General features: G+C 37.5%; 1 protein-coding gene across 3 annotated transcripts in view; it reads left to right on the top strand.

Moving 5' to 3' along the window:
* LOC105217141 (cytotoxic granule associated RNA binding protein TIA1) overlaps window positions 1-19,202 on the top strand; it is a 192,988-nt gene extending 173,786 nt beyond the window's left edge. For 2 of the 3 annotated variants that reach the window (XM_054230201.1, XM_054230216.1), the window contains one exon: window positions 5,470-5,607. In XM_054230201.1, the coding sequence (XP_054086176.1) occupies window positions 5,470-5,562 (93 nt within the window). In that variant the 3' untranslated portion in view covers window positions 5,563-5,607. Of the gene's footprint in view, window positions 1-5,469; window positions 5,608-19,055 lie in introns of those variants that run through there. The other variant, XM_054230209.1, reaches the window with a different exon arrangement.
* The last annotated feature ends 1,047 nt before the right edge of the window (window positions 19,203-20,249 follow it).

Genomic DNA, 20,249 nt, shown 5'->3' with positions numbered 1-20,249 from the left:
TTTATTTAAATTATTTAATTTAAAATTGAATTCATTTCATCGTTTTCCACGCATGATTCCTTTGGCTTTTTGAAACAACGTTTTTGTATCAGTTGAATAATTTTCATAAAATATAATGGTGTTTCATTAACATTTCTTATTAATTTTCCTTTCCCAAAATACCAAAATCTCTACCTAAATGCCTCATCGCTGTGAAATTCATACAGGTATCTTCGGAAGGCTAGGTCTCACAACAAAACGAAAGGATATGATATGATCTGTCTATCCTTCTTCTCGCAAATTCTTTACCGTCCAGAGAATAGTGAAAGCTTCATGTTGACAAAATAAGATAAAATTTAATTATATATACTAGTATCTAATTCTCCAGATTTCTATGATTTAGTGCTGAACGTGCACAGAACATTAGGAATCTTGTCGAAAAAAATATTTTTTTTTTTTAGCGGAAGGTTGCCATGCAGGTCTACATAGATTATTGATGAGTCGAGTTGATAAATTTATTGTAATTTATACAGTAGTTTTCCGAAATAACGAATATTCGTTTTAACGAAAACCGCTTATAACGAACGAGAAAACTTTTTACATTAAGTACCTTAAAGAACGAAGATCGGGGATTGTAAATACTCGAACAACATGGAGAAGGGAAATATAGAAAGGGTTAAAAATCAAATAAAGTCGTAGTAAAAACTGTATTAAAAAATAACTTGAAAAACTTCAAAAGAAATCTGAAAATTAACACATTAGTACAAAAAAATATTGAATTGGTGAGAAAATCTTAAAATTATTGATCAAAATCAAATAGAAGTATATGTCGGAATTGTATCCAAAAAATCAAATTTAAAAGTGTCCACCGTATCGACTGTATTAAAAAAATAAGGTATAACTTCCGAAAAATATGAGCTGCTACTATAAAGAATTGGTACATTTTGAGAGAATTTAGCTCAAGGAAGGGAGGAGGTGCTGTCCTTTTATGCTGCAATTTAAGTTGCGCAAAAAGGCTAAAATCAGCAAAGGAGAACAATGTCGATTTCTCAAAACTTATAGTATTAATTGACTTCAGGAAGCGGCCATCAAATATAATCTTCGTATTCCAACGAAGCAACGAAGATTATTAAGTTTTTAAATAGCTATAGAAATTTACGAGTATTTCTATTGAAAAAATATTTTGTTCTCGTATAAAGTGAATTCGCCGAATGGGCTTAAAACCATTACTTCTCTTAAGGCAACATTTCAATTGTTCAGTTATGGTTTTTCTTTTTTGAAAAAATAATTTAATAAAACAATTTATTAAACTGCAAATTACGGATATTTAACAAATTTGATTGAAAATTATACCTCTAAGTTAATACTTGAATTAACGATAATTTCGATGTAATGAACAGGCCTGACAATTAATGTGTTCGTTATTACGGAAAACTACTGTATTTGGATAAACTATTTATATTTTCTGCTTTACGCCAGTTCTTATTAATACTTTAGTTAGCTTTTGGTTCATGCGTATTTCCTAATTAATAGCTCAAATTCTGTCATATACGACCATCGAGTGATCTCTATTCTATCTATTCTATTCTATAAGCTCTATATATCACTCTCTCTCTATCTATCTCTCTTATTGTTTTTATTATTTTAACAAACTAATAGAACGGCAAGTAAACGAAAATAAAAATAATATTTGAAATTAATTTCATATTTTCGAGTTGCCTTGCAAAGTTGTCGATTCGACCAATTAAACCCTTAGAACAGGAGAGTTTCCTTTACTATAGTTTTCTCCCCCATGTGGTTGATTAAAGCGGCACCTTTCCGCTCAATTTAGTACAGCCACAACCATGTCTATCAAAAAATTTTAAAAATTTAATTTTAATTTAATTTTTATTAAATTAGCTTTTGGTAGTTGAGAAAAATACTCTCATTGCTGCAAACACACGATCACTCTTCCACTTACACATATAATCAAAGGGTACAGATTTGCTGGCGTTCTTTTCACCGCTGATGTATTGCCTCCGAGTGGCAAGACCGCAATCATCACTGGGGCAAATAGCAGTTTCAGTGGCAACGCCAGCAGCGCACCACCACATGAGCGAAGTGACACCAGCCAACAAACCATACACCAGACCCACCGCTTTTCACCGATTGTTTATGATAAAGGGTTGCTGTTGGTCCACCCTTTTTTATGCGCAACTGACCCGACCACTGCGGTTCACCCAACAGTTTGCAACGAATCGCATGTATCGGCCGTTGCACACACTCGCCCACACTGACGCGCCCTCGCATACATGGTCGAACAGCTCTATTCATGCGCTCGCACACACTCACATGTTTCGTTTGTGCGCCTGTGTGTATGCAAGCCCTTTGAATTAAATTTTATATTGCGATTAACTAGAGTCCATCGCGAATTGAATGGCCAGCAGGTGTACAACAGTTACACACACACACATGCCTATGGTATGTGTATTGCATCGTTAAATTTCTTGTTGTTGATGTTGTTGTTGCAATTGATTGTGCCGTGGGTGTAAATGAGCAGCATAACCTAATTTCGAAACTTTCTGTTCGTTTAATTCGTTTTGTATTCCACTCGCTTTGGTCAATTATTTTTGTTTTCCTTTTTTTCACATTTTAATTTTCTTTTTTTCATATTTTATAATTTTTTTTTTTTACATTTTCATTTTCATTTATTTTTATTTTTGCCTTATTCATAGCAATCTTATAATAAGAGTGTTTCAGTGCATGCGCTTGCAAGTGGGCATTATTATGCGCTGCATTTTTCGCTTCGCCACTTCACTTCATTTGCTCGGCTCGCACTCAAGTGGGGTGAAAAAGTATAAATAAATATATGAATATTGGCTGCTATTGTGTGAAGGTAATGCAAGAGAGGGATAATAAGTGAAAGCAAATTCAATGCGATTTATTTAACGATTTTTCATTGTTTTAATCCGAAAACATTTTTTTCATTGATAACGAAACTAATTTGTGTAGTGTTAATTAAAGTCGGTTGATGAATTCTGCTAAAAGTTACCTTGTCAAATGATTACAAGATGAGATATTTAGAGGCTCTAAATGATTTACAATGAGCTAACCCATATATTAGGTTGTCCTCCCTTCCGTTTTTTGCCCTTTATTCAATACTTTTTATAAAGTGATATAGTGAAGCCCCCCTCCTTATTTACGAAGAACTCAGACATCCACTTTTCACAAGTCGTTTGGAGTTTATCCACTCTTTGGGACGATTCACCTGCCTTCGACCACGGGCGTTTTCGCTTGATATTGTCGTATGTGATCCATTTTTCATCGCCAGTCACCATCCGCTTCGAAAGCAGCATATTGCAGGCGTTGATTCGGTTTATTTGCGTTAAATCATCCGGCACCCAAACATCAAGCTTTTTTGTGTATCGAACCTTCTGCAGATGGTTTAAAATGGTTTGGTGACTAACTTGCTTCTCCCAAGCGATATCACGAGATACCACATGCCGGTCTAACTCGATGTTTTCCATGATTTGATCGGTATTCGTCGTCACAGGTCTTCCGCCGGCTGGCTTATCCATAGTATCGTTTTCACTCGATCTGAATCGTCGAAACAATTCCTCCGCAGTTCGAGTTCGAGTGATAGAGTACCATCCCCCAAAACACTATTAATCTCACGGAACGTTTCTCTAGCGGATTTGCCTTTAACGAAGGACCGAATTTCGACGCTAGAGAACTCCATGTTCACACGCCTATAACTGCTGAACGCAATATCCAAACTGATCATGCATAGCGTCGTTTTGTAGGTTGTGTTAGGAACTTTCAAAGATGTGTAGTATTGCCAGATAGGAGCTCTGTGGCGCTTTATACATGGCCACGAAATTCAAAAGACATAATGGCGGATATTTGACAACATTATAAAAAATATAGATCCTGAAATATTCTACTCCTACTGATGTAGCTGTAGTTACTTTTTCTGCATTTTCCGATACGTTACTCCGACATACCCAACCCAAATGGAATTAACTAAATCATGTTTGATATCCGGGGCCTTGAAATGTTATAGACCGATTTCGACAATGATTTTATAAGTGAAGCCTATGATCTGTGGCTACAGTATTTTTGTAAAGTTTTATTCTGCTATATTCATCGGTTCCTTATGTATTCTTTATAAAGTGAATGAATCAGATGGAATTCAAAATTGAGTCATATGGGAAGTAGGCGTGGTTGTGAACCGATTTCGCCCACTTTTCATCTGTGTCATTAGGATGTCAATAAAATGTTATGTAGCTAATTTCATTGAAATCGGTTGAGTAGTTCCAGATATAATACTTTGGACCCATACGCCCATCTGAGTGCATTTCTTCAATTTCTTTTATAAAATTTATTATTTCTGACGCTTTTCGGTAGTGAGTTAACTCAATTATATTAATTTTCAACATAACATTGTATGGGAGATGGGCGTGGTTATTATCCGATTTCACCTAGTTTTATGGTGTATAATGGGATACGTGAGGGAAGTGACTGCAGGAAGTTTGATTTATATAGCTTTATTGGTTTGCGAGATATGTACAAAAAACGCATTTGGGGCGGGATTACGCCCACTTAAAAAAAAGTACATCCAAATATGCCCCTCGCTAAGGTGATCTTCTATACCAAAACTATTTTCATAATTTTATTATGGCACACTTTATAGACTTTCGGTTTTCGCCATTTTGTGGGCGTGTCAACGGTCCAATTTTGTTCATATTTATTAGCAACCCTCCCAAGGTCACAAGGAACATATGTACAAGGATATTTCAATTTTTACAGACATTCGGATTTCATCATCATCTCGTCATCCTGTTTAGTTTGATATGTATAACCCTATATCTAAACGTATACGTATTGAAGATCTTATTTTGCGATTATTACGGGAACTTAACTGCACATTAGGCATATATTAAATCGTTTCCATATTGTATTTTATCCTTTATAATTTAGAGAATTTTCTTTTCGTTTCCGCGGTGGCCAAGGAAGGCAGAATAATAAAAAACCACTTGAGTGTGAAATTTCAAATTTTGAAATGTCCCTTCCAGCCCCTATAACACGATTCTGGTTTCTATTGTTGGCTCTCAGATATACTAAAATACATCATTATAATAATTTCTAGAAATTTCTAGAAATTTTTCGTTTACTGCCACGTGAAATATTTTCGATCATTTTATCTTTAAACGCGTTTTTCGCGAAACAGCATTTTCCGAATTTGCTGCAGTGATTACTCAAAAACAAATGATCCGATCACTATCAATTTTTTTTTTACATGTTCTATATATAGTTCTCCGTACAATGACCTATCAATTTTTGATCTGACCAAAAAATCGAATTTTGGCAGGCTAAAAACGCGCAAAATTATGGGTAAAATTCTACTTTTTTTTTTTTAAACGCCGCCATATTGACAATTTTTGATTTTTTTTTATCGTAGGTCATTGTACAGACAATATTATCTAGTTTAACGAAATTTTTTTTTTTTAGATTTCATCCACGGAGAAGCCTGGAATCACTGCAGCAGTGAAGGACCTTTTTTTCGCCCCGTTGGAGATCGACTATAATTTCAAAAATATTTAATTTTTTTCTTCAAAAATGTCACTGTATATTCTTGAAACATGTATAAATATATTCTTAAAATTTGGAAATAATTGATAAAGTATTTTTTTTTTTTTTTATAAAAATTCCCAAAAATCACCTTTTTTAGGGCATCACACTAGGTGTGCCCCTTAAAAGGAAAATATGACCAGTGAGGCGGTCCACACATTTTTACCAACATAACGAGGGCAACGCATATACATACACGGCGAAAGGCCAAACTTTGCATTCGAGCCCGCCACCCGCGTTGGCAAAGCTCTAGCATTAGCCGTTGCGCTGTTAATTACCAAACGCAGTAGCAGCAGTGACTGTGAAAATAAACCATCACAACAACACCAACGCGGTAAAATAAATGTATAAAATAGCGATTGGCGCATGATTATGCAATTGGCTAATCAAAGCAAGGGGCAGAGCAACTGAATGTGGAAGCAAAAGAAAGAAAGAGAGCGAAGCAAAAGAAAATGAAAATTGAAAGTTTAATAAAATTTACATTAACACACACACACACACACACACACACATACAAACAAACAAATTAACAGTTATATTCTTGCAGCGCACAAATATTTAAAGCAAAGGCTAACTTAATGGGCGCAAAGCAGGTCAACTGGTTAAGTCACATACACATACATACATAAATATAATTCAGTATATATCTACACTATATATGTACATATGTATGTGTGTTAGTATGCGCGTGTTGCCAATTGCGAATGCACCACCCGGGCTGCTTGCCAATCCACGGCATTCCTTTACTGCCATTGAATTATTTATGTGTGTGTGTGTAATTGCCAGCAAATGCAGCAAGTCAAATAGAGAGGCAGAAGTGGCTGCTGCTTAGAATTTTTGTTGCATGATAAATTAGCGCATCCAAATCCGTCGCTCGTTCGCTTCAAGCACCCTTATGTTGTTGCAACGAATGGAATGCTAATTAATTTGGTTTATCTGCGAGCAAATTCGATAGATAATTTCAGCAGTGCAAAATGGAAAAAGAAATAAAAAATAAAAGCAAAAACAACAACTAAACAACAAGGCATTGCGTCTATGACGTTGACAAGGACACGCGCTCAAATGCTAAGCCCGCCACTAAACCTTCATACCCTAATTTACTGTTTACATTCGCAAAGCATTCGTTGTGTGTGTTCTGTTGCAAATATAATTTTAAAAATTTTTCTTTCCTTCCCTTCCTTTTGTCTTTTTTATGCTTTCGCTCTGTAATTTCCTTATAGAATTTATTTTCATTCACTCTCCGCTTGTTTGCGCGCGCGCGCACGCTGAACTGAGGGCATTTGCGTGTTGCAGGTTCGTAATGCGTTGCACATTACTTGCAGCTTTATTGTTTACACCTGACAAGCAGTATAACGGTGCATAGCTGATGTGCGCGCGTAAGCTGTGGCGTGTCGTCGCTCGATTGCGGGGTAGAATGCACTCGGATAATGAAGGTAAAGTTTTATATAAAATGCTGAAAATGAAAATACGAACGTGTCCAATGTCTTTGCCGTATACGTCATTGCAATACGCCGTGACTTAGGGAAGGGTGTTTCATTTTGGGGGTTCCAGTTTCATTTAAAATGTAAAATGTCGATTTTTTCTAACTTTTTGTACATCACCACCTAGTAATCGACAAATATATACCCAAATAATCTGAAAATGAAACAAACCGGGCAATATACAGTATTTTGATAAATATACTGACTTGAGCGCCATCTACCGACTAATTTGGTAAGCTATTACTCTCACTATTTAAAATATTTTTGAGTCCCGACATATTTATGTTCATCGATCGCAGAGGTCTCGTGCGATATTACATGATCACTGCTGGGGTCTTCCCGTATTCGAACCAAGTTGTTGACCAATAAAGTAAACAAATTTTAATGGCAATTACCAGCAGATAAGGACAAAGACAATATTATTTCTAGTATAAAATCCTTAAGCCGTCTACTTTACTAAGTCAGCTGATATTTTCAAAAAACTTAAGCGGCATTATAATGAGCCCTTATTTTGAAAACTACATATTGATTATATCGATTTCAGAACGTAGATATTATTTTTTTGTCATGACCTGGAACTCTCATTAAGAATCCGAATCCGAGGTCCATTTAATCCCATCAGAGCAGGATTTTCACATAACCCCAGATAACCAACATGACGGAGAGCGTTTTTAAAACTTCATCGGATTCGTTCGAAAGTCGTTTCTCGGCGGTTCTCGAGCCGCTGATTATGAAACCGATGTCGATTTTTCAAAATCCAAAGGATACAATATGGCGGGATACAATATGGCGGACAACGTTTTGAAAACTTCATCAGAATCGTTCGAAACTCTTTACCCGGGGGTTCTCGGGGTCGCTGATTACAAATTTGACGTCAACGGACCTTTTCAAAAATTAAAAATGGCGAACCAATATGATGGATATATTTTGCCATATTGCATTCGCCATTTTGAAAAACCGACAAGAGGTTTACTCTGTTTAAAATCTGTTGATAAAATATTTATTGAAATCGAAATTGATTGGAGCGGATATCTGTGAGGTTGCTGAGCTTACCAGAAAATGCATAGAAGCTAACTACGGATGTCTTCTTCTGGCGACTAAACTTTCAGAAAGCCGATAATATCGCAAGTGAAGTATCAGGGTCTGTCAGTCTTATTAGGAAGTAAACGATTCAATGTTGATTTAGTTTCAATTGAATATATTTGTCGATTAATGAAAAGTAACAGATTTTCACACTAAAAAAAACAATTGAATGGATGAGTTAGAAGTAGGTTGAGTTTTGTAGGTTTAGGTAGAAGTTGAGACGCTTCGCAAAATAAAAGGAATTTAAAACTCTCCTCAGTAAAATGGGTATATGAAACTTCTTAATAATTTTTGACAACATAAATCAGTATATCACTTCGTCAGCTAGTTATAAGAATTCTTTGATAAATAATACTATAAAATAATGCTATAAATATTTATATTCTGAATTTTATGAACATTTGCCCGACTTTTCTCGTTTTTTTCAATTTTCATAAATAACTTTCATTTTGTGAACATATTTGCTTGCTGCCAATACAATGCACGAAAAGCTCATTGACACACAAACACACACGCAGATCATAAACTGTGGCCACAGCATATATATTTAATACACATATACATATGTAGGTTGATATGTACATATGTGCTTATGTGGATGTGTATGTGTAGCGCATATGCGGACCGGTTGCATGCCACTTGCAAAGAGTGCTGAATTAAAATATAAAAAAATACGAGCATTCAGGGTGTCGTCAACCGTTTTGACGTTGCAGCTGCAAGGCAGCGTATAAATAGCACAGACACCAAGTGGGGGTAAGCGTGATGCAAGAGAGTTTGGAATGAAGGTGGCAAGCAAAAGAAAAACATACGGAACCTAATAGGTAATAGCATATTCGTAGGTGTTTGTTTACGCTGGAGAAATATGAGCAAATAGGGAAATCTACTTGACTATTTAGGTGTGTGCGTGTGTTTATATGTATGAGTAGAAGTATGTGTGTGTGCCCATGCAGGCGAGCGTGCTGTGTTTCTATGACAATGCTCGGTTGGCTGTCTTTTTGCTATTTTATAGCATAATTGCGCGCTTTGGCGCGAAATCAACGGAATTTTTGTGCATGATAGAGATATATACCTATATAGAGTTAGGTGGTTCAGAAATTTTGGAAAAAAATTTCAAAAAATCTACACCCTGTGTTATTTTCGACAAAGATGTCATATTCAAATTCTGGTAGGGTGCAGTTAAGCCCAGTCCACAGGAGTCAAAATTCAGAATCTAATTATGATAATTTCGACTGTATGGATTTTGATTAGTTGTATTTAGTATATATAGGTTCCAAATTTGTATTGATAAGACTGATTAAAAGGAGCACTTAGGAACCATTACTTCTTTTATTTTTAAGAACCACCCTAATACACCTACAGTACCTATTACATATATAAGTCTTTTATATTCCAGTTGATGAAAAGTACATAGCTGCTGACCGCTTGGTAATTGTTTACGACCTTTGCAAATAGAGCACGTTACGTCAGTAAGTTTACGATTTCAAACTTTACGGCAAAATTATTATTTATAATTCATTTAGTTCTTATTCAGCGAACATCTTAAGATTTTATAGCAACCATTGATGCAGAGAAAACATAAAATATGTGCCAAAAACGTTAACAATAGCGAAATCTCATATAAATTGTCATTGTACAGACAGCTGGCATTCACACCAAAGATCCGTTATTTATATAAAATTGTGTAGAAATCTAGTATCATCTGAGAAGAGAGTATCATGTTTCCTCAGACATTAAGAATAGCTATTTAAACGAATGCGGTCGAGTAAATGGAGCAACCATATTATTCGTCAGTGGAAAATTCTTTTATTATCGAAAATTTTAACTTAGTTATCTTACATATAGAATCTGGTCCAGAAAATACAACCAAAGCAGCGTAAAACCCTATCTTAAAAAATTACCAATAAATACTGAATGAAGTGTGATTCCTAGAAATGTTGTTCTTGAACTTCACATAAACGTGCTGATTAAGGAAGAATCGATAGGATAACTGAGCTTTCAGATTTAGCTTTACATACGGAACGTTTGTCGTCTCCTTGTATGTGATTGGCGTAGAAACCGTTTAGCCGGTTATATCCGAATCGATGATAGCACGCCACTCCTCCTTTTCCCTCGCAGTTCGGCACCAGTTGGAAATCCCAAATGACCACGGTCGCTCTCCTCAAAGCTGGAGTATTTTCGTCCGTTCGGACAACATGACCTAGCCAGCGTAGCCGCTGTCTTTTTATTCGCTGAACTATGTCAATGTCGTCGTATAACTCGTACAGCTCATCGTTCCATCGTCTGCGGTATTCGCCGTTGCCAATGTTCTGAGGACCATAAATCTTACGCAAAATTTTCCTCTCGAAAACTCCTAGTGTCTTCTCATCTGATGTTGACATCGTCCAAGTTTCTGCACCGTAAAGCAGAACGGGAATGATAAGCGACTTGTAGAGCTTGATTTTGGTTCGTCGAGAGAGGACTTTACTGTTCAATTGCTTACTCAGTCCAAAGTAGCACCTGTTGGCAAGAGTTATTCTGCGCTGGATTTCGAGGCTGACATTGTTCGTGTTGTTGATGCTGGTTCCCAGGTATACGAAATTATCTACGACCTCGAAGTTATGACTGTCAACAGTGACGTGGGAGCCAAGACGCGAGTGCGCCGACTGTTTGTTTGATGACAGGAGATATTTCGTCTTGTCCTCATTCACCTCCAGACCCATTCGCTTCGCCTCCTTATCCATGCGGGGAAAAAGCAAAACAAACGGCGCGGTTGTTGCTTCCGATGATATCAATATCATCGGCGTACGCCAGGAGCTGTACACTCTTGTAGAAGATTGTACCTTCTCTGTTTAGCTCTGCAGCTCGTATAATTTTCTCCAGCATCAAGTTAAAGAAGTCTCACGATAATGAGTCAACTTGTCTCAAACCTCGTTTGGTATCGAACGGCTCATAGGGGTACTTCCCAATCATGACAGAGCTTTTGGTGTTGCTCAACGTGCGCCATATTAGTTTCTCCGTGATACCAAATTCAGACATCGCGACATAAGGCAGCTGCTTTTCGTGCTGTCGAAAGCAGCTTTAAAATCGACAAAAAGGTGGTGTGTGTCTTTTTACTGGGCATAAATTCATAATTCTTAACTATACGACGACTTTCTTCTTACAATAATTCCTGGAGATTTTCTATTAAGTGCTAAGCACTATTCATGAATTAAATAAATCACACACACGCAGTTTTCAAATGTAGATATGTACATATATAATAAAATATGAACGAACATTTGCCAAAGTGAGTGTGTTAGACATGACAGTGCAAATGAAGTGATGGAGAATTTTTAGTGAGGAAATGCATAACGGAACTCGCATATAAACGCACACATATACACACACACGTTAAGGCTTAAAATGTGCTTGCATATCAGTTGCATTTTGTAAATATTGGAAACGGAAACAGGAAATGCGCAAATAACTGTTGGTGCTATAACATTGTGTCAGTCTCCATTTAGAAAAATGTAAAAAAAATTGTTAAATACGAAAAGGAAACTTAAAAGATTTTGCGTAGTAGAGCTCGGTAAACCATGATTGATTGCTAAGCAGGTTTAGGAGCTTACACTCGAGATAACGCGTGTGATTCATCTGCCTTCGTCGACTACATGTATCTCGGAAGTGGCTCTCGGGAAAATTTAATCAATCGATTCTTTCGGAAATTGGCCGATATTTCGAGATTTCGATGCTGAAACACCGCTCTGATCAGACAATTATGTACTATTAAGGGCAGCTAGTACTCTTTAGCTTATCTGAAACTGGAAGAAATTGTAAAGGGTTTTTCAATATGAGCGCTTCAAAATAATAAATTTAATCTATACTACTATTATAAAGAGGAAATATTTGTATGTATTTTTGTAATGAATAAACTCAAAAACTACTGTGTCGATTTCAAAAATTCCTTCACTATCGGAAAGCTACATTCACATCGGGTAACCTAGGCTATATTTATCGCTAGAATCTCAACTTTCTGAAAATAATTCCCAGGTGAGGGTATCAAAAAATCCGTGATGAAGAGACTTAATCTGAAACTGAAAATCGTCTTGCAAGTCATTCCTTCTCTTCCCTTCGCATCACAATCGCGTACCAGGGAGTCGAGTAACGAGCGTTCACAGCTGTTTGCTGAAAAAAAAGTAAAACCTCCCACTACGCGCTTGAGAGGCGAGTACGAAGTGTGTGCAACGGCTTAAAGAAGCTTAACGAAGTCGTGCGAAGCCGGAGCGGACGGCTAGTTTTATATAAAACATAACGGTTTAGAATATCAATAAAATTCTTTATTCCTGTGACAGTACATTCGATGCCATTATGTATGGAACTCGATTTATTTTGCATGGCCACCACGGGCACGCTTGCCGAAGTCCAGACGCTGAACCCAATTTTCGACAGAAACATAAATCGGCCGATAGAGCTGCAATTTCGCGTTCGATATTCGTAAGAAGTTCATCAATCGTCGCTGGCTTGTTGGCATAGATCATAGACTAGACGCAGTCACACAGGAAATAGTCTAACGGCGTCAAATCGTACGACCGAGGCGTTCAATTGACTGGGCCATTTCGTGAGAAAACACGTTCACCAAGCTTGGTTTTCAATAAATCGATTGTGACATTTGTTGTGTGGCTTGTGGCTTCGTCCTGTTGGAACCACATATTGTCCAAGTCCACATCATCTAATTCGGGTCAAAAATATTCGGTTATCATTGAGCGGTAGCGATTCCCATTCACAGTAACGAAGCCGGTCTTGATCATCACGAAAGAAGTACGGACCAATGACGCCGCCGGCCATAAACCCCACCAAACCGTAATTTTTTCGGAAAGCAATGGTGACTCATAGAGTACGTGTGGATTGCTACCTGACCAATAACGTGTATATTTTGCTTATTGACGAAGTCATTCAGCCAGAAATGAGCCTCATCGCTGAAGATGATTTTTCGATAAATATCCTGTCCATTTTCAAGTTGTTGCTCAGCCCAATTCACGAACATAGGTCAATGGCTTCAGTTCTTGCATCAATTTCATCTTGTAAGGATATAGGCCAAGATCTTTTCGCAAAATTCGCCACAACGACATCACAGAGATGCCCAACACAAAAGAACGACGTGTGAGAGACTGATTTGGGTTTTCCTCAATTAATGCGCTAGCGGCAGCATTATTCTCGACACTGCAGGCACTTATTTGTCTCGCTGGCACGGGAACATTTTGTACTTTGCCTGTGGAAAGAACGATTATGACGACCATAAATTGGAAGAAACGCTCTTAAAGTGAGGCCACTGACTCCGATTTTCTTGTTTCTTGCCTTACCTTACTGAAGAGAAATGTCAAAACAGCGGGAAAAATATGGTGTCGCTCTACTTTTGTAGCGTCCCTATTGAAAACCCCTTTATATGGTTTGTATGTATGGTTTGATACACTATCGTTAAAACTACAAGCATTGTAACACATTTATGTAGCTTTCAATTGCGAACACGAATGTATTAAAACTCGATAAATAAGTAAATAAAACTCTGAATACATATATGTATATATGTATATATTATATAAGTATATCTTATGTATATATGTATGTATATTTATATTTTACTTTGATAGCTTTACTACGAAATGGCTGTGAAAACTTTTCATTACACACACACACACACGCTCACACTTGCGCTTCTTTCAAAATATAGCTTGTACTTCATAGAGAGAACTTTGGCGTAACTCAAACTGGGAGGAAGACAATTTGGATTACAAAGTTTACACTGCATTCTGTTTATCTCGCCATAAATAAGGATCTACGTGCGAGTGCGCTCGCACAAAACAACACACACACACACACAGTCAAATACATGCATGCATGTGTTGTAGGCTATTAGGTGTTGTACTGCGACAGTGGCAAAACAGCAACAGCAGCAACAACAACAAGCTGTGTAAAGCCAAATCAAGTTGGCCGTGCGTACATGTAGCAGAAGAAGCCAAACTCTAAATCAGCGTTAAGAAGCCTGCAAAAATAATTACATTGCCTGCTGTCGCACACACATACACACACGCACACCCCTACATACATATGTCGTTGTATGTACTTCTTTCTGCACTCTTGCCGCCATTTGGCGTTTCTTATATGTACATGCTAACTATTCTCGGAGCTTACACAGTTTATGCCAGTTACATGCAACTTTCTTATGTTGCATATTATATGATGTGCGGCGTACGCATTTTGACTACTTTGTTGTGCCTTCTGCCTTACGTTGTTGTCTTGTTGTTGTTGTTGTTGTTGCCGTTGCAAATACTCTTGGAAACTTGGTAAGTTTTTGCAGTTTATGTGCGCTGTTATTGCTGCTGCCGGTGTTATTTGTTTATGTGTTGTTGCTACAGCTGTTGTTGTTGTTGTTGTTCTTGAGTAAGGAGTTGAGTAAAAGCATAAACTTTGCGTTGGGTTATAAATTCATTTATACTATAAGTAAATCACTAGTTCGTATTTAGCTATTCAGTTTACAATACAATAAAACTGCAGTCCTTCTTACCTTTGCACACACACATATACACATACAAACATTCTATAGTAGATGTGGGCGCATGCGTGTGTGTCTTTTAGAAATTAGTCTTTCTTAAATGAAAACTTTATATAATATGCAGTGCGAAATCAAACATTTGCAATGTAACTAAGTTAGTTGGACTGGTTTGGTATTAAGGGAAATGAAATTATGTTATGAAATAGTAGGTGTAAACTCCGTAGAAAATATATTGTATATATAATTAATTACCGTTACAAGGGACTTGTATACACATATATAGGTTAGGTTAGGTTAAGAGGTAGATCTCCGCAGCTGCAGAGAATTTCACATAGACAGATTCGACAGTCCATTGTGACACGCGGAAATCTTCTAACGGATCACTAAGACCCTTATGTTGCGACAAAGCGTTTGGACTCTGTAATAAAGTTCTTAAGTCGGTTAATGTCGATTGCAGTCACTTCGCTGGGTTCGCCGAAGGTGTACCTACCGAGGTGCTCTAATCTAAGTCAGGCGAATGCTAGACATTGAAGTGCTTGGCCTCCTGCAAACAGCTGTGGCAACTAGCGTCTGACTTGATCCCTAGCCTCACCGTGTGTGTGCCTATTAAGCAAAGATCAGTAAGCACACAAATGATCTCGGAGAGATGAGCCTTACTAATCGGCAGTAGCTGTAAGGAGCATATTCGGTAAACTGTGGGCCGGAAAGTCCTTGCTACTGTGCAGGTGCTGGTTGTTTTCCAGCGTTTGGCGAGCTCTCTCGAAGTCAGTGAACCTAGGGCTCTAGAGCAAGTGACCCACGGACTGCCCACTCGTTTCAACTCCGACATCAATGTTGCTAGGGTACCCTCCGTGGAGACCGGAATTATAAAGTAGTTCGAAGCTACTGATAACGATGTTAGGCACTACCTTACTAGCTTAAAGCGTACTATCATTGAATCCAAGACAGGACCGCTCTTCTGTCGGAGTGAATACACACCTCTCTGAGGACTGCCGCACTTCGCACTTCGAAGCAGTATATCTACTGCTATCTTAATGGCAGCTACCTCTGCCTGAAAGACGCTGCAATAGTCTAACAGCGGAAAACTGAAGTTAATTGAGAGCTTCCGACAGAAAACTAATTGATACGAGAACTCGAGACTCAGAACCAAAGTTTAAAAAATATGATGTCAAAATGGTTTCGAAACCCGGCTAAAGTATTTGTCATTCATTATCTTATGCTAAATTTCATCCTTTAAAGAAAGTTTATTCAGTTTTCCTACTAATATCCCACTTGTTGGGTGAACCTTTTGAAGACCTTCCCATACAATCGGCATTAAGTCCGGTTTCAACTTTTGATGTGGGCTGGTTCTGACCAGGAACCCCTCGTTTGCACAATGAAGCAAGGTATGTGGACAAGAACTAATAGGATTATATATTTATAATTTTCTTTTAAAGACTGATCCACTTCATTTAGACTACGGCTTTTGACTATATTATTGATTCTACAACTCTAACTGATGAGAACAGTTGATATAGTATAAAAAGTAATGGGTTCCCGCCCTATTCGAGTTTGAAATCAGGCAATGTGCGATCAACATATTGTAGTACTGGAAAGCGGAGACTTGCTTTTAATCTAATGGAGGAGGAGATATTCAGGACCAGAAAGTAGAGATGCAAACGATATATCGATGTTTTTGAAACATCGATATTTTCGTCAAAAAGCATCGATGTTAGCCATCGATGTCTCGAATCTAAAAACATCGATGCATCGATGTCACTTTCAACGATGTTTTTTGTCGATGTTTTATATAAAAATTTGACTTCACACCTTCACACTTTTTCGGGTATTAACTCGAAACCCTCTATTTGGATACGCTTTATTACATTGGAATTCAATTTTTGTAAAATACGGAGATTATGATTTATTTATACAATTAAATTCTGGCGTATGCTACTGCGTTAGATCAGAGATTAAAATTACTGCATTTTAAAGATGCTATGGCTAAAAGAAATACTTTCTTTTGTTTCATAAAAAATTCAAAGAATCGACTGATGAGTGTGAAACAGGATACTCGTTTGATATTTGGAACCAGAATAAATATTTGGTCCACCAAAACGTGAAATGTAGGCTGTCAAATTTATCTAAAATTACAGGGACGGAAGGTTGAAGAGCAAGTGTATTTTGGCTGTTACCCCTACCAATCAGAAGCCAATAGAGTTTGGATTGACATGAATACTGTGCTTCCGGAGTTGTATAAATAGGTTTATTAATATTTACACATTGTGGCCACTTCAGTGGCGAGTAAACGACTGTTTTATAAACCCAGGGCAACTATCACGCAGAAGTAAAATCGAAAAGAAACGACATTGAAAAATCTTCCCATGTCGTTGTTTTGAAATTCTGTTATTTATTGAGAAAAAACTTTAATAGACTTATAATGCTAAGTGAAATAAAATGTATCAACTTAAGACGTACTACATTTCATTTATTTATGCTTCTGCTTCTGTATCCCTTAGCTTTTCACACTAAATTTAAAATAAGTTAAAAAAGTGTGTGTTTGATTTCGATGGGTTTTGAAGAAACATCGATACATCGAACCATCGATATTTCATTTCACGATGTTTGCATCCCTACCAGTAAGGCCTTCTACACAAACTCTTCATACAGTACAGTTAAGAGAGTGTGTAGAAAACAGGTTCAGAAAACGTGGAAATGTCGATTTTTATCTAACAATTTTGTTAGAATTTCGCCCCATCTATAATACGAGTGAAGTCTTCTGTAAGTTTCCCGTATAGAATGGGATTTTTGGAAATATTGTTTCTAAACAAGTTTTCGGCGAAAGACTTTAAATGCTAATTTTCTAAGGTACACTGATCTATACTATTTTAAACTATTGGAAAAAAACTTGAAATACTACCAGATTGACCTCCATTACTTATACTCACATCAAAAAATAATTGTAATGTAATACTTTTTAAAAACCACACAATAAATCAAGCTCCAACGAATTGATATTGTTTTCACTAGAAATAAGTTAGAAAAGCTGTTTGCGCCTATTTATCACTCAAACTGGTCAACCTAAGCTATTTGTTGTAAAAATAAGCTCAGATAAATGCTGATTATATGCATATTAATTACCGTTACGTGACCATGGGTAGACAACCGAAAAGTCTCACAAACGGATGATGGCACCTAATGCAGAGGTTACAAAGGCTAGATGGGAGGAAATATGTTAAGCTGCTTATCAGTTTTCAACAGGAAGCAGGCAATAAATAAAATATACAAAAACAAAAAAAAAAAATAAAATAAAATAAATTTGAATTTAAAATATCGGTACATACTCAATAATAGTATGCTTCTACAGGTGAAATACTTTTGTTTTTGTTATGGAGCCGCATATTATTTAAAATTAAAGTCTGTTGGCATTTTGTTGAATTTAAAGAGAGTGCTTTAAACCACCACTTTCTTCTGCAACTCATTTCGAACACAATGCGCCTTTGCTTACTTTAGCGGCTGCTAAGTTCCCACGCAGCGCAACGCTGTGGAACACACCAACAACTCCGCCTTTTTTGTCGCCTTCCATTTCCATTATTAAGTCACAGTGCCACAGGTGGAAGAGCGCGTCTCTCATGCGCGTGTGGCATGCGTGTGTGCATGAGTGAGCAGAGCTTATTGTATCTGTGCGTTTACAACTCGAAATCACGCATAAATGAGCATAAACAATTTATGAATGCAGCGGCCAAGCAGCGCGCACAGCATCCGTAGCTGCAGAGGTAACAATGGCGGTGACTATGAGCGTGTGTGAGTGTATGGGTGCGTTAGCGCAAAACCACAGCGACCAACACAAGTGGCAATAAAAATCTTGAATTATGATAAAAAAAATATTAAATAAATGCGACTGGCGGGCGGCTCTAAGACCGACATGCATACATACGGATACATACCGACGCGCATAGCACTGGTGGAAGTGTACAAATGTCCTTTGCTGATAAGCGTCCATAATAAATGTCGACCTTTCGTTTTTCCATTTATACTATTATATTATCATAAACAAACATAACGGTAAGTACAGCATGAAACGCTCGTGTGCAAATAGACAACGGTATTTACGGAAGACCGAGTTGAATGCTTTAAAGCGTCAAGCAATGGCGCATTCCAGGGAGAACTTTGGTCGCGTCTCATTGTTAAGTTGTTCTTTAGATAGTTAGATGAACCGATGTTTTGTTGTACAGTTGGTAGGCTGCCATATATTCTATATAACTATGTGATCGAGATCTATTAAAACTTGGTGTACTAAGACTCAGATCATCGTAGTCTTTTTGTATTGAGAAGTGATTGGTAAAGCTTTGCGCAGTCTTCTTGTTCAGCTCATAAACTATATTTGATGGATGATTATTCTTCTCTATTTACAGTTCTGTATATCCAATATATAAGCTATGCTCATTTCTTCACCAAGACTGAACGAAGTCTACCTCTTCAGCACTTTAATATATCACAGGATTATACGGCATTGTATACACTTAGAAAATGAAGAGTCTGACTTCCTGTAGATTATAAAATTTCATTCTGGAAGGATATGCGATCCAACAATGAGTCAAAATTATTAAAATTTACTACCGAAATTTGGAGCCAGTGGTCTCAACTTTATGATCGTCATAATCGTCCTGTCAGATCAACAATTAAGCGTGTTGTGGAAAAATTTTAATTCACAGGCACAGTACAATTTGTTCCCGCGCGACAAAGAAGTGCCCGTAGTGCCGAGAATATCGCTGCCGCTAACGCATCAATTGAGGAAGACCAAAATCCGTCCCTCACATATCTTCTTCAAGTTTTGGGCATCTCTGTGACGACGTTGTGGTGAATTTTGCGAAAAGATATTACCTTACACCCTTACAAGGCCAAATTGACACAAGAACTGAAGCCGCTTGACCACAGGAATAGTCGTATGTTCGTGAATTGGGCTGAGCAACAACTTGAAAATGATCTGGATTCACATCGAAAAATCATCTTCAGCGATGAGGCTCATTTCTGGCTGAATGGCTTCGTCAATATGCAAAATATGCGTTATTGGTCAGAGAGCAATCCACACGTACTACTTGAGGCACCATTGCATCCCGAAAAAAATACGATTTGGTGTGCTTTAAGAACCGGCGGCGTCATTGGGCTGTACCTCTTCCGTGATGATCAAGACCGACACTTTACTGTGAATGGGAAACCCTACCTCTCATTGATAACCGAATATTTGTGGGCGAATGGATGATATGGACTTGGTCAATATGTGGTTCCAACAGAACGACGCCGGAAGCCACGCATCGAATGTCATAATCGATTTATTGAAAGCCAATTTTGATGAACATGTTATCTCACGAAATGTCCCTGTCACCGTAACGCCGTTAGACAATTTCCTGTGGGGCTCCGTCAAGTCTATGGTAATGACGATTGATGAACTTCGTACGAACATCGAGCATGAAATCGCAGCTGTATCGGCCGATTTAAACTTGAAATCCGTCGAAAATTGGGTCCAGTGTCTGGACTTTCGCATTCGTGGCCGTGGTGCACATGCAAAAGTAATCGAAATCCATACATAATGACATCGAATGTACTTT

This window comes from Zeugodacus cucurbitae, chromosome 2 (assembly GCF_028554725.1).
Source record: "Zeugodacus cucurbitae isolate PBARC_wt_2022May chromosome 2, idZeuCucr1.2, whole genome shotgun sequence".
NCBI lineage: Eukaryota > Metazoa > Arthropoda > Insecta > Diptera > Tephritidae > Zeugodacus > Zeugodacus cucurbitae.
This window is presented reverse-complemented; position numbering and strand designations above follow the sequence as displayed.